The 27753-nt window shown below is 38.0% G+C and overlaps 3 protein-coding genes across 3 annotated transcripts; 1 reads left to right on the forward strand and 2 right to left on the reverse strand.

Annotated features, from left to right (window-relative positions):
* Nucleotides 1–497: 497 nt before the first annotated feature.
* On the forward strand, nt 498–1445 carry LOC110299118 (olfactory receptor 2D2). Its single transcript, XM_021168728.2, has one exon. The coding sequence runs from the start codon at nt 498–500 to the stop codon at nt 1443–1445; it is 948 nt and encodes a 315-aa protein (XP_021024387.2).
* A 6800-nt stretch (nt 1446–8245) lies between these two features.
* On the reverse strand, nt 8246–9193 carry Or10a4 (olfactory receptor family 10 subfamily A member 4). The gene has a single exon (XM_021167910.2). It carries the CDS (start codon nt 9191–9193, stop codon nt 8246–8248), a length of 948 nt encoding a protein of 315 aa, XP_021023569.1.
* A 9752-nt stretch (nt 9194–18945) lies between these two features.
* Nucleotides 18946–19899, reverse strand: LOC110298932 (olfactory receptor 10A5). Its single transcript, XM_021168477.1, has one exon. It carries the CDS (start codon nt 19897–19899, stop codon nt 18946–18948), a length of 954 nt encoding a protein of 317 aa, XP_021024136.1.
* Between the last annotated feature and the right edge of the window lie 7854 nt (nt 19900–27753).

Below are 27753 nucleotides of genomic sequence, written 5' to 3' on the forward strand. Positions count from 1 at the left end.
TTAAAAATCCTACACAATCATAAGATGGATGGAATGTGGTGAGAGCAGCATAAGTCACGAGGAGTCCACTGATAATACACCAAAACCTCATATTATACCTTTACAGATTTAATGCATAAGCCATGAGGATTCCACAGATAATACACTGGGACCCTCACATTATAGCTTTACAGATTAATGCAATCTGATTCACCATTGTGTTATTTGAAGCCTGATGCCCAGAATAAAAACATATGATTCTTTTCATCTACTCCCAACTTGCCAGATGACACCAACTACAAATGTTCTATTTCATAAAGCACTGTTGTCTAAGTACTGTAAATGCTCCAAGTCTTGTAGCATGATAATCTCTGAAGAACCAGTAAAGGGAAGTTTTGAAATGTTTCCCAGTGATTGGGGGTATCTTTAAGCTTTCCAAACTCTGAATATTATAATTTTATATTAGACACATCTGTGTTCATAGACACTTCCTGATGAAAAAATAAAACAGATGAACTATGGGACAGGAAAATCAGACACAGGTGACAGAATTTATTCTTCTGGGACTCTCTGATGACGCCCACACCCAGAAGCTGCTATTCATCTTATTTCTGGGCATCTATATGGTCACTGTACTTGGAAACCTATTTCTCATGTTCCTTGTTCGGGCTGACTCTCGGCTTCACACACCCATGTATTTTTTTCTGTGTAATTTGTCACTGGCTGACCTCTGCTTTTCTACCAACATTGTTCCACAGGCTCTCATCCATCTGCTTTCAAGGAAAAAGACTATTTCATTCAGACGCTGTGCAGCCCAGCTTCTGCTCTTTCTCATCTTTGGGTGCACACAATGTGCCCTTTTGGCTGTGATGTCTTATGATCGGTATGTGGCTATCTGTAACCCTTTACATTACTCTAGCATCATGACATGGAGGGTGTGTATCCAGTTGGCTACAGTGTCATGGACTAGTGGCATTTTAGTCTCTGTGGTGGACACCACTTTCACACTAAGACTTCCCTATCGAGGCAGCAACAGTATTGCTCATTTCTTTTGTGAGGCCCCTGCACTTTTGGCCCTGGCTTCTACAGACACTCAAACTTCAGAGATGGCTATTTTCCTCATGGGGGTTGTGATTCTCCTTATACCTGTCTCCTTAATTCTGGTGTCCTATGGCCATATCATAGTAACTGTTGTCAAGATGAAATCAGCTGCAGGGAGGTTCAAGGCATTTTCTACCTGTGGCTCCCACCTCATGGTCGTCATCCTCTTTTATGGATCAGGGATTATCACCTACATGACCCCAAAGTCTTCCAAAGAACAGGAGAAACTGGTATCTGTTTTCTATGCAATGGTGACACCTATGCTTAATCCCCTCATCTACAGCCTTAGGAACAAAGATGTAAAGGGCGCTTTGTGGAAAGTAGCCACGAAGAACTTCTCAAGCAGGCTTAGAATCACCCACTGACTCAGATACTCTTGACTTCCTACATATAACACATGCTAGATAGTCTTCTGTATGAATGGAAACTATGGTAGGCTGTTCATCATTGGGTTTTGTCCATTGACATGCACTTTCACCTTTATCCCATACTTCCTCTCTTGAAGGAAAAGGGTTATAATATATGAAGTAATAGGAGGGAAGATATACTTCCTTCTTATTTATTCTTTGACAGTGAGGAGCTTCTGAGCTTCTGCTTTCATTCTTTGTGGATATACACTGCTCCCTCTTGGCAGTGACACTGTTTTGATTGATATGTAGCAATATTTAACCCTCTGCATTACCCAAACATCATGACCCAGAGGCCTGTTCTAAGAAGGTCTTTCTAAAAGACCTGTCTAAGTTCTTAGTATCTTCTAAGACAAAATATATATCTTTTAAACTATGGCACATGTTGTTGTCTATCTCGTATCCTAATGTGTTTTCCTTTGTTATTTCTGTATTTCTTTTCATTACCAAATAAAAAATTGTCAATATTACATAATACCTCATTGTGATCTAGGTACGATTTGTGTGTACACACATGTGTCTGAGGTGGGTAGTGAAGAGGACCAGAACAGTGAGGAGGAATAAATGAGGCTCTCTGGACAACTCACACTCTTTTTAGACTCACAGAGATCATACTTATCAGGATAAGCCCCCGTTCTAAATGTCAATACAGAGTTTTGAAACCAACAAGAAATAATTACACATCTCAGGGTTGTAATCAACTCCATGCCGGAAGGACTAAAATGAAGGAACTAGGAACCAGGAATGGTAGCTGTATGCAAAGTCCACCAGGCAAGAGCTATGGAATAAATTGTGTATGTGTGTGTGTGTGTGTGTGTGTGTGTGTCTGTGTTTGTGTCTGTGTCTGTGTGAGCAAGCCATGAGAAAATGATTAAAGGCAATTCTTCACCTACTTTCTGCTCCTTTGATATTCTAGTCCAGGTGGAACCTGGTGAATTAAGGATCCTATCTACACAACCCATAAACCCAGCAGATACTCTTTAGTCAAATAGCAAGGTGAGCAGGTAGAGGATGCATCTGAAAGGGCCAAGAGGAGGAGAAGTTCACCCTTTAACTCTAATCATGCATTTTTTCATTATCCAGTGATTAATTCATGTTTGTAATATGGAGAACATCAGATCCCAGCAAAGGCTTTATTATAATATGACACTAAGTACAGAACACATCTGCTTGATACCTAAAAGAATAGAATTGTCCAGAGTTATTTACTCAGGGGAATGAGGAGGAGAAAGTATTTAAAAAGACCCAATTAATTAAGAAATAAATAGACCTTCATTTCTGAGTCTAGTCATGGAACTTAAATTTTCAATTGTATTCTTTCTTTTACTACTCCCTTGTGGAACTGTTTCTGTTTAGTCTCTATATGTGGTAATTTGGCAGTGGTGAACTAAAGATTCGTTCCTGAGCATAAATCCACAGATTCTATTTTTTTGTTATTGTTTTTTAAATATCCTTTTGCTTAGTATTGTTTAGGGAAGTATTAACGCTTGTGAAGTTTCTTGATTTCAAATCCAGTCTTTTCTGCCTTCAGTGTATTTCAGCAGCCCTATTTGTTCTTAGAAATAGAAACAATCAATAAAGTAGCATTGTAATTTTACTTCAGTCTTCTAGGGTTCTCTCCATTTTTTTTAAAAATATAGGTACTTTGTGCTATGCACTTACTGTTTAGAACTGCTTCATTGCATCATATAAGTTTGTGTATGCTGTATATTTACTTTCATTCAATTCTAGAAAGTCTTTAATTTCTTTCTTAATTTTTGTCTTGACCCATTTTTCATTCAGTAGTGAGTTGTTCACTGTCCATGGGTTTGTAAGCCATCTCTTATTTCTGATATACAGCTGTAATCCATGGCTGTCAGATAAGATATAAACATTGTATCTGTTGAGATGTGCTTTGTGTCTGTGTATGTGGTCAGTTTTGGAGAAAGTTCCATGAGCTGATGAGAAGAAGTTATATTCTTTTGTGTTTGGGTGAAATGTTTTGAAATATGTGTTAGGTCCATTTGGTTTATAAGGTCAGTTAGCCCAGCATTTTTTTTTTTTTTGGCCTGGATGACCTGTATATTAACAAGGGTGGGGTACTGATCTCTCTCACTGTGACTGTGTGAAGGTTAAAATGTGGTCTAAACTGTAGTAGACTTTTACAAACTATGTGCCTTTTTTTCTTTTACAAACTTGAATGCCTGTATTTAGTGACTAGATATTAAAAATTGCAATGTCATATTGTTGATCCACCTATAGGGTTGCAGACCCCTTCAGCTCCTTGGGTACTTTCTCTATCTCCTCCATTAGGGGCCCTGTGTTCCTTCCAATAGCTGACTGTGAGCATCCACTTCTGTGTTTGCCAGGCCCCAGCATAGCCTCACAAGAGACAGCTATATCAGGGTCCTTTCAGCAAAATCTTGCTGGTCTCTAGCTGCATATGTATCAGAAGATGGCCTAGTCGGCCATCATTGGGAAGAGAGGCCCCTTGGTTTTGCAAACTCTATATGCCTCAGTACAGGGGAATGCCAGGGCCAAGAAGTGGGAATGGTTGGGTAGGGGAGTGAGTGGGGAGGGTCTGGGGGATTTTGGAATAGCATTTGAAATGTAAATGAAGAAAATACCTATTTAAAAAAATAAATAAATAAAAAGAAAATGTGTATATAAAAAAAGAATTGCAATGTCCTCTTGGTGGAATTTTCCATTTATGACTATATGATGTAATTCCATATTTTTATGATTACTTTTTTTTTACTCAAAGACTATTTTGTCAGTTATTAAAATGACTACACTAGCTTGCATCTTAGGTGCATTTGCTTGAAATATATTTTTCCATCCTTGTACTCTAAGGTAAATGTATTCTCTTATGTTAAGGAGTGTTTTTTGGATGAAGCAAAAAGATAGGTCCTGTTTTTTAATCCATTCTGTTAGACTGTGTCTTTTTATTGGAGAATTGAGACCATTGTTACTGAGAGATATCAATAAGCACTGTTTCTTGATCCCAATTATTTGGAGGTGTGGTTAACTACTTCTGTGGTTAGCTTGAAGTTTTCCTTCTAGTTTCTTCTGCAGGGCTGGATAGATATTATTTAAATTTGTTTTTTTCATCATGGAATATCTTATTTTCTTTATATATTTGATTGAAAGTTTTGCTTTTACGGTCTCTATTACGAAGTCAGATGTTATTATAGTTGGTCTCCTTTTATGTTACATGCCCTTTCCCCTTGAAGTTTTTGATATTTATTCTGTATGCTTCTTGTACCTTGATAGGCATCTCCTTTTTTAGGTTAGGGGAATTTTCTTCTATAATTTTGTTGAAAATATTTTTGTATTTTTGACTTGGGTTTATTTTCCTTCCTCTATTCCTATTATTCATAGATTTGATTTTTTCACATTGTGCCATATTTCATGGATGTTTTCAGGCAGGATTTTTTTTTTCAGATTTAACATTTTCTTTAGCTGAAATCTTCATTTCTTCTGTTGAATCATCAATGTTTGAGATTCTCGTTCATCTCTTGTATTCTGTTGTTAAGGCTTGCCTCTAAGTTTCCTGTTTGAATTCCTAAAATTTTCATATACTGATTTCTCTTATTTTGGGTTGTCTTTATTGATCCTACTTTCACTCTCTGGTCTTGAACAGTTTTATTCATTTCCTTCTACTATTTGTGTTTTCATAGATTTTTTTTTTAAAAAGGGATTTATTTATTTCCTCTTTTAGGACCTCTATCATGGGTATTTTAATATCTCTGACTTGTGTGTCAGCTGTGTTGCACTTCTCAGAACCTACTGTGTAGGGTTACTGGGTTCTTGTGGAGAAATACTTTCCTGGATGTTACTGACTGTGTTTTTATTCTATCATCATAGACTTCTGGGATTGGGAAGATTGTGTTTTCAGGTGCTAATATGGTCTTGTCTTTGTTGGGTGTGTGTTTTGTCCTTAGTTTCTGTTGCCCTCTCGGGTCTTAGGTGGGTATGGTGGCTGTGTGTTACCTGGTTGGGAATTCTGAGACACTGATAGCTTAATTCCTGAAATTAACCTGTAAACCTTACCAGCCCAAGGGCCAGGTAAATTATGGAATGATGGGAGTTGTAGTTCTAAGGTCCACCTGCCCAAGAACCAGATAACTTCCTGTGATACTGGGCAGAAAAGGGAAGAAAGTTAGGGGGAGAAGATCTGTGTGATCCACTAGAGAAAGGGGGAAGGAGGTTTGCACAAGATTCTGCTACCAAAAATGGGGATGAGACTTGGGGATTTGGTTTGGAGGAAAGGAGTAGGAGGTAAAGATCTGCAGTTAGTCTACTTGCTTTCCTGGCTGGAGTAGCCACTAGGGTTTCAGGGATTGCCTGCTGGAACCAGGTGTTGAGATACTGGGATGAGTTGGGGAAAGGTGATATACTGGAAATGAGGGTAGAGCAAAGGAGAGGCTGTGGAGGAGGTCTGCTGCACAACTGGCAATGAGACTGTGAGGATGTATTAGAAAGAGAGGAAGAAGAGGTGAAGATCTAGAGTTAGTCTACCTGATTCTCTGCCCATATTGAATTTTTAATTGTGGTTACATGGAGTGAATTTTGCTATATTAATGCTACTTTTTAATGTATAATTTTTAAGTATTTGACAAGGTACATGGTATTATGTTCAAGTTCATTCCCTAATGTTCAACATTTTAAAAAGATTTAATGTATGAGCCTCTGTGCCTGTTTGCACAAGCTCACCTATGTGCCCATGTAAATTTTTATGTATGGCATATGTATAAAAGCCCTTGAGCTCAGAAGACGGTGTCAGATCCATTGGAACTGGAATTACAGGAGTTGTAGGCTACATTGTAGGTGTTGAGAATGGAACCTGGGTCCTGTGCAAGAATAGCAAGCACTTTTGTCTGCTGAGCCATCTCTCTAGCCAACCAATTCTTAATTGGTCAAGATCTGACAGACAGAACTTTAGAACATGATTCTTTAAGGCAGTGCATGTAAGGGCATTGTAACAGGGGCATTCCATTCAATATTTTCCAGATGTTTCCCAATCCTATTTTCTTCAGAGAATTTATCCTGTTGACAAGACTTAGACCAGATCTCAAATGCAAAGATATACAGGAAGGCCATGAATTTAAAGAGTTCACAGAAATATTTTCCACACTTGGTGGCCATCCTTGGTCACAGCAACCCTTCTTGGGCCACAGCTCCAACATTTTGATGCCTTTTACACAGTCCTAAATTTGTAGCCAGCCCAACCTTTTACTTTTGTGATTTGACTTTAGAATACAATTCAATCCTCTGCTACAGAGTAATTTACTATTAATGAACTGCATTATCTAAGCTTGTCAATTAAGCCCAGAATTAATCACCAAGTACCATATTAAATAAGGGTTGGTCTGAACATTAGTACAGTTTAATCCATATTGCACCCTTATACACAAAAATGTTTTATATAATAAAAATAGAGCTAAAAATTAATAACCAATATGTGTATATTTTGTCTGTGAGTAGCATTGGATTTGATATATCTGTTGTTAAATTTTATCCACTGTAGAGAGAATGTGTGTGTGTATGTTATTGGAAGTTAATATATATTCTACAATAATGTGTTTTCCAGCTGTGTTTTTTTTTTTAATTAGAGGGCTCTTGTTATTATGGTGCTGAAGGGCACTTTGTGCAGGAAACAGCTGGTTGCAATTCCTCATGGCAGAAAAAGGTAGCATAGATCATACATAAAATCAGTGAAGAGGAAAGACCTCTTCAGTAAATGCTATTTACCCTGTCATGGTCATTGCATCCTTAGAAATGTGTTTACACACATGTATGCTGTCAGTATACCAAGACTGCTGCTTGCTGAAAGTTCAGAGTTGTATGTGTTTACAGAGAAGTATCCTGAAGAGAGGCTGCTCTGTTGATCAAATGTACAGTCTTGAAAGAACACGTGAGTTCATACAATCACAATAAAAGCAGAAAAAAGTTGAGAAAACAAAATAATATTTGGGTTATCTATAGCAGGTCCCACAAATTCTCTACATATCCTTAGCTAGAGAGCCTGTGCACCCTTCCTACCAAAGATCTTTCAATCTACCAGTGGATAATTTTTGATTATTTGTGCAGAGCATATGATAATATAATTTAAATGTGGAATATTCTTTCTATAGATGAGACACATTTTAATTTCGGCAGCAGAGGCAGAGCTCTTTAACTGCCAACCATAATAAACCCTGGAGGTTTGAAGTATCTTTTATTGCTTCTCTTTCTTACTAGGATACAAATTGCTTTAGGCAAGAACTTTGTTTTGTTCTAGACTTTGTATTCAGGGCCTAGATTGGTTCTGATGTGGTATTCAGAATCAAATTTTGGACACAAGTAAAGAATCAATTGGAAAATAAGGAGTGAAAGAGTGAAAAACATTTGTTTTATTAGTATAATTATTTTAACTCACTGATAAAAATTCCCTTGAAATATGTAGATGGTGTGCTTGGGCAAATCAAGGGAAGTAAAACAGATTCTAAATCAACTGGGTAAAGAATTTCAGGAAAAATAAAAATATATGGTGAATTGTAGGAAACTATCAACATTTAGCAGATCCTAGCTGAAGTACCGAGGAATATCCTAGAGAACCTAGTACCCCAGTCTCAGAGTCAGCCTGCAGTATTTCTTTCAGCATCCTTGTTCTTTCATCCTCAAATGGATCCTAGTGGAGAGTCCAAAGTTTTAGCAGGTGAATAGAGTCCCCTGAAAGAGTAGCCACTTGGAGAATTCATTGTTCTTTGTTTTGTCCTCTTGTCAATATGTCTAAGTCATAGTTTCTGAGAGCCCAGAGTTCTGTGAATGATTCGCCTTAATGCAGCCTTCACCTCATTATTCCTTAAGCTGTAGATGATGGGATTCAACATGGGAGTGACAACTGTGTAGGAGAGTGACAACATTTTCTTGCTCTCAGGGGAGGTGTTTGAGCGTGGCCGGAAGTATGTGAGGATAGCAGTGCTGTAGAAGAGGGAGACAACGAGGAGGTGGGAGGAGCAAGTGGAAAAGGCTTTGCGTTTCCCTTCAGCTGAAGGCATCCTAAAGATGGTAGAGAGGATGCGGACATAGGAACCCAGAATCAACAAGAAAGGAAAGAGGATGAATAGGACAGTGGCTGTTAGAGCCTCCAGTTCGAATAGGGATGTATCAGCACAGACCAGGGCTATGACAGGTGGGCTGTCACAGAAGAAGTGGTTCACCATGTTTGGGCCACAAAAAGGGAAACTGAAAATCCATGTGGTTTGCACAGTGGCTACTGGGAACCCGGAGAACCAAGAGGCAGCTGCTAGTTGGGCACAGGATCTTCGGCTCATGATTATTGGGTAGTGCAAGGGATCACAGATTGCCATGTATCGGTCATATGCCATTGTGGCCAGGAGGCAGCACTCAGCAGCTCCAAAGAAAAAGAAGAAATACATCTGAGTAGCACAGCCAAGGAAGGAGATGGTTTTGTCCTGGAGTATCAGAGTACTCAACATCTTGGGCACAATGACCAAGTTGAAGCCTATTTCCAGGAAGGATAAGTTTCTGAGGAAGAAGTACATAGGACTTTGCAGAGCAGAGTCAACTGTAGTAACCAGGATGATGAGGACATTGCCCATGAGTGTGACTAGGTAAATGATCAAAAACAGGAGAAATAGTAGAGCCTGTATTTCATAGGACAAGCTTGAGAAGCTCATGAGGATAAATTCCCTGACAGTTGTCCAGTTTCCCCAGGTCATTCTTTTGCATGATTTCATTGGGCATTCAAGATTCAGGAAGATGGAAAAAGTTTTTGCATGCTATGTAATAAGCTTATATTGTACTCTAAATAGGGACTTCATGTGGTTCTATTTTCTACATTGGTTATGGCTATTGGATATCAAGCATTCATTCTCTCCAAAATGCATGAAATAATTTTGACTATTGAGTTCACAATTGTTTTGAAAACAATCCTGCTTTACCCCTCCAATAAAACTGAGATGCCCTTTAATCCCAGCACTTGGGAGGCAGAGGCAGGTGGATTTCTGAGTTCGAGGCCAGCCTAGTCTACAGAGTGAGTTCCAGGACAGCCAGGGCTACACAGAGAAACCCTGTCTCCAAAAAAAAAATCCTGAGATGCATTATATGTATTTGTACACATACAAACTTTTCTCTGTTCTGTGGAGAACACATGAAAACACAGCTCCACTTACTTTCCTGCCCTAGCACACTTCAATAGAGTAGAGTTAAGAAAGACAGATAAAGTCTTTTTGAAGAGAGGGGTTGTGATATACAATTGAAGATGATGGAGTTTGACTTGGTACATTTTATATAGCAAAGTGGCGAAAAGAAAAAAAATAAACAGATGTGACAATTATATGGAAATGATTCCTGAGTAGTAGTCCTAAAACAGTTCCAATATCCAGACCCTTAATATTGAGAAAGATTTAATATTATCACAGGAGGCCCCATTTATATACTCATCAGGACTTACAACACAGAGGTGAACATATATGCATCTCAGGGAGGTAGAACTCTCAAGGTTTGTGTACATGATCGAAGAAAACATAGTTGAGATGACATCAGAGTCATGGGAGAATCCTGTTGCGTTATGTTAGCCTTTACATTATCTCCTCTTGGTTAACTTTTGCTTGGCTCTTGAGGTATTTGATGGTCATACGTTACATGTTAATAAAGTCCACCACAAACATCCAGATGTCAGTATGAAGAAAGACTTTCCAAGAGAAAGAAATAAAAGATTTCATTAATAACAAAGTTCAAAATTGAAAGCCCAGATTTTGATGATGAGAATCTTAGATAAAGGAACAAAATTAAAATGTGTAGCATGCTGTCTTGTGCATTATATATACTCAGTAAAAGTTAGCCATTACCCTTGATCTTGCAAACTTTATATGCCCCAGTACAGGGGAATGCCAGGGCCAAGAAGTGGGAGTGGGTAGGTAGGGGAGCAGGGCAGGGGGAGGGTACAGGGAACTTTCAGGATAGCATTTGAAATGTAAATAAAGAAAACATCTAATTAAAAAGTTAGCCATTATAATTATGACAATTGAGGGCATCTTTGCTTTCTAAAAAGCAAATCTATCTGACCTATTGCCCAAACTCTTTTTAGACCCTACTATTCAAATTTCTAAGACAAAATAATAATTATTCAATAAATACCAATTATGTTCTGTGTGGTAGTCAGCAAAAGTCACAATTGATGATGAGTGATAATCTCTGCTCTCATAGAAATAGCTTTCTCCATAGTTAGACATATCACTAGCAATTTGTGCTGGTAGAATGTGTGCTGTGTGGATGGTGAGTATGAGCAATGCTGGACAATAAAGTTGTCAGGAAGCAATGTATTTGGGTGTAGAGAGTGTTAGAAATGCCTCCTTGAAAAGAAGAAACTCAAGTCCCATGCAGGTTGAAGAGTCCAGCATTGAAAAGTCAAAAGGAAAGGGAAATACAAAATAGAGATACTTAATGTTTTTGCTGATTGATATTTATTTAAAAATCCTCAACCGTGGTTTCTCTAATGTAGGCCTCTGTGTCTATATCTAATTCTTGTGCCTTTTCTTAGGCCCTTTCCCTCTGTTTATCTGTTTTTTCCTATTCTGATATGTTAATATTTTGCTTTGTCATATTATATTATATTATATTCCCTTGGAAGTTTGCTTGTTTTCTAATGAAAGACAGAAATGGTGGTGGTGGTGGGTGGATCCAGATGGGAGAGAAGGTGAGGGAGATTTTTTTGGGGTAGGAGGAGAATAAATAGTAATTAGTATAAATCGTGTGAGAAAAATATGATTTCAATATGAAAAGAATAACAACAACAACAACAACAACAACAACAACAAGAAACCCTCTTTGGTTTTTGTTTACATAGTAACAGATCATTTATAGAGTACTAGCTATAGTTTTTTATAGTTATAAATCTTCAGTAAAGATTTATCAAATATTCTGGTAAAACATTGTTGAATAATTTAAAAATAATCTAGTGAAGTCTAGCCATGACCAGTGCCAGATTGAACTGTTGTAAACACATTTTTCTAAGGACACATAGCTATACAACTCCAGTTAGATACTGGGAGATAAGCAAAAAGAAAGAAAATGAGTATCAAAAAGAATACTTAGAAAAGTTAAGGGTCTTCACACCTGACTAATGATAGCTCTCTGGCTTTCAAGAAGAGGTAGACTGCTCTTAAAGTACTTCCAGCGAATGACAATGCTTAAGTTAAATGAGGATTTGGATGGAATGAAAGACAAGATCTTAGAGCTATCATTATACAGTTTTGCTTGTCTACTGTTTTCTGAAATGGCTGCTGGTGCATCTGCCTGAGGACTCGGGGTCACAAGAGACGCCCCCTCAATTTAGAGCTTTTCACCTACCTCCTTCCCTGTGGTTGTAATTATGTATTTTCTTTCACTTGTTTTCATCCCTTGCCAACCTTCCACTTAATATTTTCCCATTTTGAACTATTCTTTCTTCTCTTTTTCATTCATACTCATCCTATTCCACTTCTCTTTTAAATTCTGTTTCCCCACTATGCTGAGAAAGGACAGCAGAGAAGTCACTTGGTAGATATTGAAAATGGCCTTCCTGTAGCTGAGGCTCTGTTTGTGAAGATATTATCAGTGCAGTAGAACTCAGTTTCCTTTAGGTATTGAACAGTGAATACAGAGCTTTCATTGGTTGTGGTTGTGATATAGACACAGAATGCACTATACCAGGAAATGAAAGTACTGGAGAAACTTAATTGAGGTTGGTGGCTTGGGCAGTGACATCTTTCTGTTCACAGTGTCTCCTTTCAGGACTAACACCTTGGAGATTGTGTGTTTTATTAAGAACAGAAGAACTAGGAAAATACTAAAGAGTACTCAACAAAATTGCCACATAAGTGATGACTTCAGTCCAATCTGCAAGGATTCTGTTGTTAGTGCAGATCAGAGTTCTGAAGATAAGATAACTTTTTTTTCAATTTTTATTAGATATTTTCTTCATTTACATTTCAAATGCTATCTGGAAAGTCCCCTATACTCTCCCCCCCCCCCCCCGCCCTGCTCTCCTACCCACCCACTCCCACTTCTTGGCCCTGGCATTCCCCTGGGGCATATAAAGTTTGCAAGACCAAGGGGCCTCTCTTCCCAATGATGGCCGACTAGGCCATCTTCTGCTACATATGCAGCTGGAGACATGAGCTCTGGGGGTGCTAGTTAGTTCATATTGTTGTTCCACCTATAGGGTTGCAGACCCTTTCAGCTCCTTGGATCCTTTCTCTAGCTCCTCCATTAGGGGCCCTGTGTTCCATTCAATAGATGACTGTGAGATAACTTTTTGAACCATCATAAAATTGGACACTGACATAACTGATGCTATTTTTTTCCTCGTACGTAAGACTAAAAGCCCTGCCTACCTGGCAGGGTGATGGTGAAGGGCCAACTGAGGTGATCTATATGCAAGCACACACTGAATATTTTAAAGCATATGTCACTATTGCTTCACACATTTCTCAGAATCCACATTTTGTCAAGTTCTATAAAGTTCCACATGCTTTCCTAAAGACTCTGATCTGTCTGACCATATCTTAGAAATTTGTCAAAGAAGGCATGTTTTTGGTGATGATCCATCCTATTTACAAAGCTTGTAAGTCTATGCCACCAACCCCTCACGCTTTACTCACCTCTTGTGAGTGACTTCTGTCAAAGTAAACTTTGGAGAAGCTTTCCTTTGTGACAGTCACTATGGAGTAGCCTCAGGCTATTTGGTAATGAGTGATTCCAAGAGAGCCCTAAATTTTGGCTTTGACTGTGCCAGTTATTCCAGATAAGCACTAGGTAGTTCTGAGTCAGTCACTCCAGAGATACTCTGGGCTAGGATTCTTTCCATCCCATTATCTAGTAGACACTGGGTTGTGCCATTGTCAAGTTCTTCGAGAGGCTTTCGGGGCTTTGCCAGTCACCTCAGGTAAATCTTGTGCACTGGTTGGGCCAGTTCTTGTAAACAGGTTCTGAGCTGTGCAATACTCATCACTCCAGAGATACTCTGCACTGTGCCCATGTCTGTCACTCTGGAGGATTCCAGCCTGGGTCTCAAGACTATTTCATTCCCTGCTGTTTATCATAGCTAAATTATTTCTCTTAATGCTTCTTCTTCTTCAAAATGGCATTTAAAAAAAAAGTCTTTGAAGTATGTTTTCAATTTTAAGTTTCTCATTGGAGCACTAACTGTATCTGACTAGTTCATTATTGTTTCTTGGTTTCAAGCATGGTGCCTGCAACCAACAATAATGTAAAAATAGTTATGGCTACCCCATTCTCTCTGTCATTTTCCCTCTCATCCATTTCCTGGTTTTATTTTAGCATTTGCAAGAGGACCAATCATAACGATGTCCTCATAACAAAAGAAAAAGTTCATAAGGTCCACTTAGAATGTCACTTATCAGATGCTTATCACATAACTGGTGGGCTAGGTATTTAATAGTAAATGGTCACCATTTAATGAGATTTAGAGTTTAGAAGGGAAAGCAAACAGAAAGGAATCTTATAAATTAAGAAATTACAATTACAATAAATGTGTAGTCAGGAGAAAAATGATAGAGCAACAAAAGTAGTATTGGCTTTCTTCTTTTTCCTAGACATAAAATATGAGCATGAGGGAATGATGGGCAAATTTATTAGTCCTTGTGAGTCAGCTGAATATGTATGTGGATGGGCAAGAAAGATACCTTTAAGAAGTCAAGAGTCTGTGTCTTGTCTTGGTCATATTCACAAGGGCACTGTAAGTGAGAGAGAAGGAAAAAGAACTGTTACTCCCCTATGTAGGGGTTGTTTGGTTCTGAATCCACTGAGGAAATAAACATGTCATGAAAAGTATTGTTCAAGTAAGGAAAATACTTCTTCTTATGTGTTATGATGTATTATTGCTATTGAGAAATCCTATCACTGGAAGATGAGTTTGAATATACTTAGTTTAAATACATCATGAGAGTATCCATAAAAAGCTCACAGAGGTGGGTAGGCATTGAATTTGGAGAGGTTATCTCACCAAGCTCTCCTGGATTCAAAGTTTCAGTGATTGTCATTTTTAAAGGTGTTTTGTTTTGTGTTTTGGTTAAAGGGTTTGCATTTTTCCCTTAACTTGAAACCATAGGTGATGGAGATTCCTGAAGGGATGGTTGTAGAGATGATAACTGGTACACTTCCCCTTCAATCCTCTTAGGCCAATCTTTATTCTGGAGAAATCTACACAATCATATGATGAAATATGATCATATCCATCCCTATTTCTCTAACTTTCTACATGTGCCTCACAACATTTTCTTTTTCCAATTTAAGGTTTTGTGTTTGTTTTTTGAAAATCCACTAAGTGCAATTGGTGCTGCCTATATGTGTATGGGTATGGGCCACCCACCTGAGCCTGTAAAACCTACCAGTGGAAGCAACTTCAATAAAAGAATGATTGTCCCTTCTTCCAGCAGCTATCAGTTACTAATGCATTCTCATTAAGGAGTAGGGCCAGGAATGGGACATTCCTTCCTGTGCTGGAATTTTGGTTGTCTTCACTTTGTCCAGGTCTTGTCTGGTAATCAATTTTTCTATTAGGAGTTCATTAGTGCAATGGGCACACCATGTACAGAAGGTAGCCTTTTACAGCATTCCATCCCATTCTCCAGCTCTTACATTCTTTCTCTGTGCCAATTTTACAGACTCTGCAAATCTTCCCTTCTAGAAACTTATTTTTAAAAATCAAGTTAACACACATTTATAATTTGAAAATTCACCACATCTCTAAACTTGGCACAAGCTTTACTTTCAGATTTTCAATGTCCTTGAATCCTATAAATGCCCCTGAGCCTGCCGTACCTGGAAGAATGCTCTCTCTTCCTTCTTTACCTCATAGATGGGTATTCTAATATATGACCCATGGTGAGGACAAATGTTTGATTATGTCTCATTGTTACCTGGAGGAGCAGGCTAATGCCAGGATTGCATATGAAATCAAAGCTTTGCTTCATACTGTCTCCTTTCTACTGTACTGGTTCTATTCAATTATTCCATTAATAATCAAGTTGTCTTCTTGACTTTCTGACTCCACAACCAATGTATGGTGATCATCAATGGGCCCCACAGCCATTAAAGATCCTCTTGGCTTTGGGGACATGCATTCTGAACAGACAAGACACAAAAAGATAAATTAGTTAAAAGCCCCACTTTTACACAGTTTGTGTGTCTTTCAGCACACCTTAGTTCTGCTGCATGAACTGGTCTTTCTTCAGTCTCATCCATCATCATTGGAGTAGCACAATTAATCACATGTGATCTACAATAACTGCTCATAAACTCTTCTTCAAAGATTATTTTGAATTAATTCTCATACCACTTCAACTCAGCATCATTTTTTAAAAGCTGGAGTATTCCATTCATTTGTCAATTTTTATACTACAAAAGTCAGGGACAGGGAGTTGTTTCTCACTCATTGTACAAATCCGAGTATCTGAGTTCAAATCTCCAGCACTCTTGTAAAAATCCAGACATGGCCACCCAAAGACTGGGAAGCAAAATCCTGCAGGTGCAAGGGGCTTGCCAGCCAGCCAGCCTATCCAAAATGATGCTTCTGATTCAATGAGAGATTCTGTCTCAAAGGAACAAGGGAGAGAGTGATAGAACTTTTCTCTCTACATGTATGCTATTGCACACCCAAGTGAAGGTACTCAGCCCAATACAAAACACAACACACATTTTATAATTTAAAGATTTTATTGTGCAAAGTAATGATATACTCAACATTGGGCTAATTATCATTTAAGTCTTGCGTTTTGAGTCTTCATGGATATTCTTCTTACAATCATTTGAAATAGTGCCTATATCTTAGGCTCCACCCACAGCTATGGGGCAATTTTTGATGGATTTACTTTTGGTTTCTGGGTTATAGTACTGCCTTTCATGATGTTTCACTAGTTTAGACTATCACAGTCATATGCCTCAACATCTAATATTATAGTGAAAACACTGGAATTTTCATACTCCTTGTTGTTGTCCATGTTAATTATCTATGGCATCATTCATCTGCCTGTCTAGTCTGTGTGTTTTGTGTATATAAGCATCAAGTGCTATTATGGCAATACTCTGGATTTGAAGGTATGTAGTTTTTAATCTGACTCTAACTCTATTCATATATTCCTAGTATTTCTGTTTTTGACTTCTGTGGAATATAAGGCTTTTGAGATACATAAACAAAATAAAGTTTTAATTTTCAAAGAATTAAAAGATACTTCAAGAAAAACCAGATTTGTAAAATAAACACACAAAAGTATTTCTAAAATTGAAATTGTTGATCAACTTGGAATTTAATTACAAGAGAATAATACACACTGCATTATAAGTCATAGTGGATATTTGAAAGATGGATGGCCAGGCAGTGGTGGTGCATGCCTTTAATCCTAGCACTTGAGAGACAGAGGCAGGCGGATTTCTGAGTTTGAGGCCAGTCTGGTCTACAGAGTGAGTTCCAGGACAGCCAGGGCTACAAAAGAAACCCTGCCCCGAAAAACAAACAAACAAACAAACAAACAAACTAACTAACAAACAAAAAAGAAACATGGATGAATTTGACCAAACTAATGGTGTCAGCCTTTCAAGAGAAAAAATGGAATACCAATGTATTACCTGTGTTAATTATGTGAAGTGTGAATTCAGAGGTTCAAATGAAATATGTAACTTTCCTCTTACATACTCATCTAATTTTCCTCATTCTTCAAGATTTATTTTAATTAAAAATTCACTGAATTTATTTTGCATATGAAATAATATTAATTTTATCATAACAAATATTCTTGATGAAGTATCAATGAAATAAGCATATTGAAAAACTGTTGGTGGAAGTTTAAATGGCTTGATATTTTTCATTATGTAATACTATTCTTCTATATCTTTTGACCTACAAATTCATTTTCTAAATTTACATCTGTCACATATACCATTAGAAATAAAAGACATACAAAAGACTAATCTTGACAGCATGGTTTGTAACAGTTAATGATTAAATAAATGACTCATCTATAAAAGTGCCATAAGGTTATAAAAGGAATACTAGAATTAAAAAAGATCTCTTGGTACCAGCTAGACTGTAATTCATGCTCTGATGGAAGTAGCACCATGATTGACATTTATAATATCACCTCAACAAGGCATAAGGACCTAAATGTGAGCCAGGGTGCTCACAGAATCTCAGGACGATTTTCCTGTGAAGAACTCACTGGGAAGGAAGTGGCCATTGAGGTTATGCAGGCATTCTCATGAGGGATATGGAGCTAATGTTCTGTGCTACATCCTAGATAGCTTAGAAAAACCAACAATGCCTCAAGGGTATGACAAGGAGGAGACTGATGCTAGGGGAAAGATCAGAAATTTAAAATTTGATAAATAGTTTGAATTACACAATGGAAGAGGAAATGACTATGACTCAGGATGGGCTTTCCCTCTCTACGTATGATCCAATGTTAAAATTACTAGCTATTTTATAGTGGTTAATGTATGTGTTGCACAGAAGAAAAATAATCTTGAAATCCTTGTTACTGAACTGTTGAAATGCCAACAGAACCATAACATAAAGGAATAAAAGCTTTGAAGATGCTGTTTTTCCCTGCAGCCCACTGAACTTTGATCAAGCCCAGTCCTCTTTGATATTGTGTTTGATGTTGAACCAGTGGGCTGCATCTCCTTTGAGATGTTTGCAAACAAATTTCCAGAAGAAATCTGTCATACCCTGAGCACTGTAGAGGATGGACTTGGTTCCCTATTCACAGAATTGTTCCAAGATTCATCCAGCAAGGTGGTACTGCACACAGCATACTCACACTGTCAGCAAGTCCATCAACAGGGAGAAATTTGAAGTTGATAACTTCATCCTGAAGCATATAGGCCCTGGTATTTTGTCCATAGAGAATTCTGGATCAAACACAAATAGTTCCAAGTTTTATCTGCCTTACCATGATGAAAATGGTTAGATGACAAATATGTGTTCATTGGAAAGGTGGAAGGCACGGACAGTTTGGAAGCATGAAGAACTTGGAATGACAAAAATGTCATTGTGGGCAGCCCTAATACCTCTGCCCTGTGGATATCTTAACCACCACTCAATCCTTCAAAAGAGTGCAATCTCAATCTGTCCACACTACTCATGATTCATCTCACTATGGTTCTCTGGGTTCCTTTTGTTCTTTATTCACCTCAAAGTCTAGGTAGGTGATTTAAGAGTTCATGACTATGAATAGAAACTAAACAACAAAGTTAGAGATACAGTTTTGTGAGTATTTAATTAGCAAATAAAGTAGATTTTGTGTAGATCGCAATAATATGTCTAAACTACATTAGTCATTTTTTTTCTTCTATAGAAATTTCCAAAACCAACATTGGGAGCTGGAATTCATTACAATAGAGATCAATGGGTAGATATAAATCACAAATATATGCTCTCCATTTAACAAATATTAACCTTACCTTTTAATATCTACAGGATAAATTTTCTGAGGGCCAGGGCCTTGTGGAAAGTTCTGCTGAGTGCATTCTTCACTTCATTATTTCTCAGACTATAGATAATGGGGTTCAACAGAGGAGTCACAACAGTGTAGGACAGTGATAACAATTTCTTGCTTTCAGGAGAATTCTTTGATTTAGGTCTAAAGTAAGTAAGGCTTAACGACACATAGAAAAGAGAGACAACGACGAGATGTGAGGAACAGGTGGAGAAGGCTTTGTGCTTCCCTTTAGCTGATGGAATCTTGAGGATAGAAGCTGCAATGAGAGTATAGGAACATAAGATCAGCAGGCAGGGTATCATGACAACCAGAATAGTCCCAACAATGGCATAGACCTCAAACCGGGCTGTGTCTGCACAGACCAGCCTCAGCACAGGTGGGCTGTCACAGAAGAAGTGATTCACTTTGTTGGTGGCACAGAATGGAAAACTGAAGAGCCATGTGGTCTGCACAGTGGCTACAGAAAATCCTGGAAACCAGGAGGCAGCAGCCAGTCTGGCACGTGTCCTTTGGTTCATGATGACTGGATAATGCAAGGGACTGCAGATGGCCACATAGCGGTCATATGCCATGGTGGCAAGGAGGAAGCACTCGGCCACTCCAAAGAAGAAGAAGAAATACATCTGAGTGGCACAGCCCAGGAAGGAGATGCTTGTGTCCTGGGCAATCAGAGTTCCCAACATTTTGGGCACAATGACTAGATTGAAGCCAATCTCTAAGAAGGATAAGTTCCTGAGAAAGAAATACATGGGGCTTTGCAGCATGGGGTCAGCCAAAGTCACCAGAATGATGAGGCTGTTTCCCAGCAGAGTAACCAGGTAGATGGTGAGAAATGCCAGGAAGAGCAAGGTCTGTATTTCAGTAGGTAAGGAAGAGAAGCTCATGAGGATAAATTCAGCTATTCTTGTCTGGTTTCCTGCAGCCATGTGTATACCCCAAAATCTCCTGTGGTCATAAAGACAGATTCTTGAGTACAGAAATCAGATTCTGGATTCTCTCCCTCCAGATTACTGATTCAGGGAAAGAGCCAAAGCCAGGATCCTTTGGAAGAAGAGAACCAATGCTAGTCCATAAGCAGAGACATTCCTGAGTGAACTTCTGAAGTTGATTTTTTCCCCCATTTTGTACATGAACTTCTAGAAAGGCCAAGCATAGTCAGATCTCTGAGTTTGTAGAATGAGTGTTGAAGGATATATTTTGGAGAAGTGATGGTTCTGAATGCACCCAAACTTTTGAGAAATATATCCAATGTTAATAATTTACAAAAAATATACCCAATAAGTATTTATCAAGATTGTAGAAATAAAATAACAGTAGTTAGGACAACTAATGATTTTTTCTATTTCTTTTCAATTTTCATTTTGAGAGTTGAGTGATGGACTAGCAGCTATTGAAAATAGTTTATGTTCTCTCCTCTCCTGAAAATTCTATTTTCTGTGTGAACACTTTGACCTCAGCCTAAGGGTGGAAAATGAAGAAAGAATGTATTTTCTTTTCCATACCGAGATTTAGTGTTGCACTGTATTGCCCTGTTTGGCCTTGCACCCTCAGTCCTCCTGCCTCTGCCTCCACCTCTTTAGTGCTGGGAGTAAAAGTGTGCACCACCACTCTTGTCATGTAGCAGAATTTTAAATACCCGCTGAATGGCAAATACTGATTTCTACTAAATCATATTTTACAGAATTCTACTTTATCTGAGGACTTGTTCCTCTATGTTTCAGAGAATTAATGAAATTTCTAATACAAATTGCAGTAAAGATAGTGGGAAAGATAATGAAGGGAACATATATCATTAAAATCAACCAGTTCAGCAAGTTCCTCGTATGTAATTGAATCCTATGTTTATTATTTTGGTATAATTTTGTTGATTATCAAAAAGCACTTAGCTTCACTGCTGCAATCTATAATATCGAATTCTAAGAAAAATGATAAGATAAAGTTGGAAAATGAAATGTAGTAAACTATATATGTTTAGGGAATCAATATAAGAAAAACATAAAAAAGAAAAAACATTATAAAAAGTGAAAGACAGAAATTTAGATTCTGGATGTAACTGGTCATACCTATAATCCCAGCATTTGGGAGGCTGAGGCAGGTGATGGCCATGGGTTCCAGGTAAATCTGGAACTCTAGTGAGTACCAGGCCAGCCTGTATTAGAGAATAAGGTTTGCCTCAAAAAATAAACTAAATAAATAAACCATAAAAAATCCAACATATCAAGATTTATACAGTAAGAAGCAAAAAAAAAAAAAAAGTTGGTGTTAGATATTTTACACTCTTAGATTTTTATCCCCTGCTAATGAATTTGGACTTTGTTTTGTAGAAGAAGTAAGCATGTGAACATTGGGGCACTGGAATGTCATATTCATACCTTTCATGTAGACAAATTACTCTGTAAATTATGAGGCCAGATGATATAATATGAGTGAAGGAGAGGGATGAGAGCTGTGTGTCCATAAACAAGGAGACTAGGTTGTAGGCTCAGCTTTCCCAGGAGTATTCCCTACCAACCAATTCTGAAGCAAGAGAAAATTTATTAACGAAAGCTCAATCTTATTAATAAACAATGTGACTATCAAGACTACCTTTAAAAATCCCAAAGCTCTATCAAGGAACAGGGGATTGTTATAACAGAATGACTATGGTCAAATTGATTAAAGATTTTCCTGAAGCATGTAATGTCTTGAGTTTTCTAATAAAGTTGCACAAAACAGTAAAAGGATCAATAATTCAACAGAAAGTTTCAAATAGAAATGTTTTTACTGTCACTTAAAGGCAACATACACTCTGTCATACAAGTTATGAATTAAAAAAACATACAGTGACTTTTATAATGAACTGATCTGTATCTTGTTTTACTTAAAATTGGGGGAGTAATAAGGAATATTTGGTTAAGTTTTCTGATTAGAAAAATAATTTAACAATGCAAAATAAATAAAAATACCCTTATAAACCACAACTTGGAGGGGGAAGAAAGAAAATTGCTTACCAACATCAATTTTAAAGGAAATGTTAGCATTCTGTGATTCATACTGTAAGGTAGTTTTACAGTATTCACATTGGGAGAGGGGATATACCAGACTTTCCTGCTCTACTTCCTGCAACTGTATATAACAATGAACTTATTTCAAGAAGTAATATAAGAAATAGTTTAAGTTGTATCTTTAAAGTAAAGGTCATACTTTAACAAACGGAAAGAAGTAGCTTTGTAAAGGAATCCTTTGTGATGAGGGACAATTGGAAATACCTTCATCATATCACTTGGTTTTCATAATTGGTTATGCCCTCCCCAAAATTACCATATTTACTCACATAAAATCATGAACAGAATTTTATAGCAAATTAAAAAATCTGTCAGATTCAGAATGTCAATGAGCTTTGAATGTATTTCAAAAGAGGGACTGTGTAATGGAACCCATTACTTTGAATGCTAACTAAAAGTTAATAACAAGGCAATGGTAATAGTGAAGACATAAATGTCTTACAAATAATGAGAGAGGAATCTTTAAGATCAGAAATTTCTTTAAAATCTCTGCAAATTTGTTGGTCAGAACCATAGAATCAGTGAGAACATTTAAGTAGCACAAACAGTAGAAACATTCCATTTGTCTTCCTTCCTATCTATTTACCAATACTCCTTTTCTTTGTACTTAGTAATGTTAAGTGAGACACACTGGTCTTGCTGGAGCAAGCTGAAGAAACTGCTGAAGATGAATCTGCACTGAGCTTGACAGGAGCAGAGGAAGCTGAAGCCAATGACAGAAAACCTTTAGTTGTCCTCAGCTGTGTCTCTCTTTTCCTTGGAGTCAGATGAAAAGAAAGAGCCTTTATTTTCCCAGGTGTTAGTAGATTTTCTTTTATTCCCCATGGGACCTGCCCTTTCTGGAATCTATTGTCCTTCGAGGCCATGATGAAGTTCCAATACCAGCAGGATAAACCTCAAGAAAGACCAATCGCTAGTAAAGGGAAGCATCATCACCATGCATAGGAACATACTGAGAGTCTGAAGCGGAGTGACTTAAATTTAACCCTAGCTCTGGGTCTCTCTGCTTGTGATGCTCACTAGTTTTGTTAAACTCTCGGAGTCTGGGTTTCCATTTTGTTTAAAGTCAATTTTCTCATTGGACAGAAGTGATGCTATGATAAAATAAATTGGCTTATATTTGTTAAAAAACAGCTATCATTTATTAATTTAACAAATATTCATGTTACACAGTACCACAGATGAGGCATTCTTTTGTGCATTCAATTATACAAGTAAAAAATAAAAACAGATACAGTTTCTGTTCTTTTATGGTTTCTATTTTATTTATTTTCTTTTTTTCTTTTTTTCTTTGTTTATTACGTATTTTCCTCAATTACATTCCCAATGCTATCCTAAAAGTCCCCCAAACCGTCCACCCACTCCCCTACCCATTCCCACTTTTTGGCCCTGGCGTTCCCCTGTACTTGGGCATATAAAGTTTGCATGTCCAATGGGCCTCTCTTTCCAGTGATGGCCGACTAGGCCATCTTTTGATACATATGCAGCTAGAGTCAAGAGCTCTGGGGTACTGGTTAGTTCATAATGTTGTTCCACCTATAGGGTTGCAGATCCTTTTAGCAACTTGGGTATTCTCTCTAGCTCCTCCATTGGGGGCCCTGTGATCCATCCAATAGCTGACTGTGAGCATCCACTTCTGTGTTTGCTAGGCCCCGGCGTAGTCTCACTAGAGACTGCTATATTAGGGTCCTATCAGCACAATCTTGCTAGTGTATGCAATGGTGTCAGCGTTTGGAGGCTGATTATGGGATGAATCCCTGGATATGGCAGTCTCTAGATGGTCCATCCTTTTGTCTCAGCTCCAAACTTTGTGTCTGTAACTCCTTCCATGGGTGTTTTGTTCCCAATTCTAACAAGGAGCAAAGTGTCCACACTTTGGTCTTCGTTCTTCAGTTTCATGTGTTTTACAAATTGTCTCTTATATCCCGGGTATACTAAGTTTCTGGGCTAATATCCACTTATCAATGAGTACATATCATTTGAGTTCTTTTGTGATTGTGTTATCTCACTCAGGATGATGTCCTCCAGGTCCAACCATTTGCCTAGGAATTTCATAAATTCATTCTTTTTAATAGCTGAGTAGTACTCTGTTGTGTAAATGTACCACATTTTTTGTATCCATTCCTCTGTTGAGGGGCATCTGGGATCTTTCCAGCTTCTGGCTATTATAAACAAGGCTGCTATGAACATAGTGGAGCATGTGTCCTTCTTACCAGTTGGGACATCTTCTGGATATATGCCCAGGAGAGGTATTGCGGGATCCTCCGGTAGTACTATGTCCAATTTTCTGAGGAACCGCCAGACTGATTTCCAGAGTGGTTGTACAAGCTTGCAATCCCACCAACAATGAAGGAGTGTTCCTCTTTCTCCACATCCTCGCCAGCATCTGCTGTCACCTGAATTTTTGATCTTAGCATTCTGACTGGTGTGAAATGGAATCTCAGGGTTGTTTTGACTTGCATTTCTCTGATGATTAGGGATGTTGAGTATTTTTTTCAGGTGCTTCTCAGCCTGGATCGATTCGCATTCTTCTACATGATAATAACCAATTGTGCCAGCACCATTTGTTGAAAATGCTGTCTTTCTTCCACTGGATGGTTTTAGCTCTCTTGTCGAAGATCTAGTGACCATAGGTGTGTGGGTTCATTTCTGGGTCTTCAATTCTATTCCATTGGTCTACTTGTCTGTCACTATACCAGTACCATGCAGTTTTTATCAGAATTGCTCTGTAGTAAAGCTTTAGGTTTTTGCAGAAGTGGAATTAGATCTTCTTTGAAAGTCTGATAGAACTCTGCACTAAACCCATCTGGTCCTGGTCTTTTTTTGGTTGGGAGACTATTAATGACTGCTTCTATTTCTTTAGGGGATATGGGACTGTTTAGATCGTTAACTTGATCCTGGTTTATCTTTGGTACCTGTTATCTGTCTAGAAATGTGTACATTTTGTCCTTGTTTTCCAATTTTGTTGAATATAGCCTTTTGTAGAAGGATCTGATGGTGTTTTGGATTTCTTCTGGGTTTGTTATGTCTCCCTTTTCATTTCTGATTTTGTTAATTAGGATGTTGTCCCTGTGCGCTCTATTGAGTCTGGCTAAGGATTTATCTATCTTGTTGTTTTTCTCAAAGAATAAGCTTCACATGTGGTTGATTCTTTGAATAGTTCTTTTTGTTTACACTTGGTTGATTTTGCCCCTGAGTTTGATTATTTCCTGCAGTCTACTCCTCTTGGGTGAATTTGATTTCTTTTTTTTTTTTTTTCCTAGAGCTTTTAGGTGTGCTATCAAGCTGCTAGTGTATTCTATGTCTAGTTTCTTTTTGGAGGCACTCAGAGCTATGAGTTTCCCTCTTAGAAATGCTTTCATAGTGTGCCATAAGTTTGGGTATGTTGTGGCTTCATTTTCATTATACTCTAAAAAGTCTTTAATTTCTTTCTTTATTCCTTCCATGACCAAGGTATCATTGAGAAGAGTGTTGTTCAGTTTCCACGTGAATGTTGGCTTTCTGTTATTTATGTTGTTATTGAAGATCAGCCATAGTCCATGGTGGTCTCATAGGATGCATGGGACAATTTCAATATTTTTGTATCTGTTGAGCCCTGTTTTGTGACCAATTATATTGTCAATTTTGGAGAAGGTCCCGTGAGGTGCTGAGAAGAAGGTATATCCTTTTGTTTTAGGATAAAATGTTCTGTAGATATCTGTTAAGCCCATTTGTTTCATAACTTCTGTTAGTTTCACTGTGTCCCTGTTTAGTTTTTGTTTCCACGATATCTCCATTGATGAGAGTGGTGTGTTGAAGTCTCCCACTATTATTGTGTGAGGTGCAATATGTGCTTTGAGCTTTACTAAAGTTTCATTAATGAATGTGGCTGCCCTTGCATTTGGAGCATAGATATTCAGAATTGAGAGTTCCCATTGGAGGATTTTACCTTTGATGAGTATGAAGTGTCCCTCCTTGTGTTTGTTGATAACTTTGCGTTGGAAGTCGATTTTATTTGATATCAGAATGGCTACTCCAGCCTGTTTCTTCAGACCATTTGCTTGGAAAATTGTTTTCCAGCCTTTCACTCTGAGGCAGTGTCTGTCTTTTTCCCTGAGATGGGTTTCCTGTAAGCAGCAGAATGTTGGGTCCTGTTTGTGTAGCCAGTCTGTTCATCTATGTCTTTTTATTGGGGAATTGAGTCTATTGATATTAAGAGATATTAAGGAAAAGTAATTGTTGCTTCCTTTTATTTTTGTTGTTAGAGTTGGCATTCTGTTCTTGTGGCAGTCTTCTTTTTGGTTTGTTGACGGATTACTTTCTTGCTTTTTCTAGGGCATGGTTTCCATCCTTTTATTGTTTGTTTTTTTGTTTTTTTGTTTGTTTGTTTCTGTTGTTATTCTTTGAAGGGCTGGATTTGTTGAAAGATAATGTGTGAATTTGTTTTTTTTTTTTTTTTTTTTTTTTTGGTTTTTCGAGACAGGGTTTCTCTGTGTAGCCTTGGCTGTCCTGGAACTCACTCTATAGACCAGGCTGGCCTCGAACTCAGAAATCCGTCTGCCTCTGCCTCCCGAGTGAATTTGGTTTTGTCATGGAAAACTTTGGTTTCTCCATCTATGGTAATTGAGAGTTTTGCTGGGTATAGTAGCCTGGGTTGGAATTTGTGTTCTCTTAGTGTCTGTATAACATCTTTCCAGGATCTTCTGGCTTTCATAGTCTCTGGTGAAAAGTCTGGTGTAATTCTGATAGGCCTGTCTTTATATGTTACTTGACCTTTTTCCCTTACTGCTTTTAATATTCTCTCTTTATTTAGTGCATTTGTTGTTCAGATTATGATGTGTCAGGAGGGATTTCTTTTCTGGTCCAGTCTAGTTGGAGTTCTGTAGGCTTTTTGCATGTTCATGGGCATCTCTTTCTTTAGGTTTGGGAAGTTTCTTCTATAATTTTGTTGAAGATATTTGCCAGCCCTTTAAGTTGAAAATCTTCATTCTCATCAACTCCTATTATCCTTAGGTTTGGTCTTCTCATTGTGTCCTGGATTTCCTGGATGTTTTGACTTAGGATCTTTTTGCATTTTGCATTTTCTTTGATTGTTGTGCCCATGTTCTCTATGGAATCTTGTGCACCTGAGTTTCTCTCTTCCATCTCTTGTATTCTGTTGCTGATGCTTGCATCTATGTTTCCAGATTTCTTTCCTAGGTTTTCTATCTCCAGCGTTGCCTCACTTTGGGTTTTCTTTATTGTGTCTACTTCCCTTTTTAGGCCTTCGATGGTTTTATTCAATTCCATCACCTGTTTGGTCGTGTTTTCTTGCAGTTCTTTAAGGGATTTTTGTGCTTCCTCTTTAAGTTCTTCTACCTGTTTAGCAGTGTTCTCCTGTATTTCTTTAAGTGAGTTATGAAAGTCCTTCTTGATGTCCTCTACCATCATCATGAAATATGCTTTTAAATCCAGGTCTTGCTTTTCGGGTGTGTTGGGATGCCCAGGACTTCGTGGGGTGGGAGTGCTGCGTCCTGATGATGGTGAGTGGTCTTGGTTTCAGTTAGTAAGATTCTTATGTTTGCCTTTCACCATCTGGTTATCTCTGGAGTTAGTTGTTGTAGTTGTCTCTGGCTAGATCTCCTTCCTCAGGCGTTTATGTTTGCCTCTATCAGCAGACATGGGAGACTAGCTCTCTCCTGACTTTCAGTGTTCAGAGCACTCTGCAGGCAAGCTCTCCTCTTGCAGGGAAGGCCCCCAGATATCTGGTGTTCGAAC

Source organism: Mus caroli, unplaced genomic scaffold (assembly GCF_978045245.1).
Source record: "Mus caroli unplaced genomic scaffold, Mus_caroli_1 scaffold_8, whole genome shotgun sequence".
In the NCBI taxonomy this organism is placed as follows: Eukaryota; Metazoa; Chordata; class Mammalia; order Rodentia; family Muridae; genus Mus; species Mus caroli.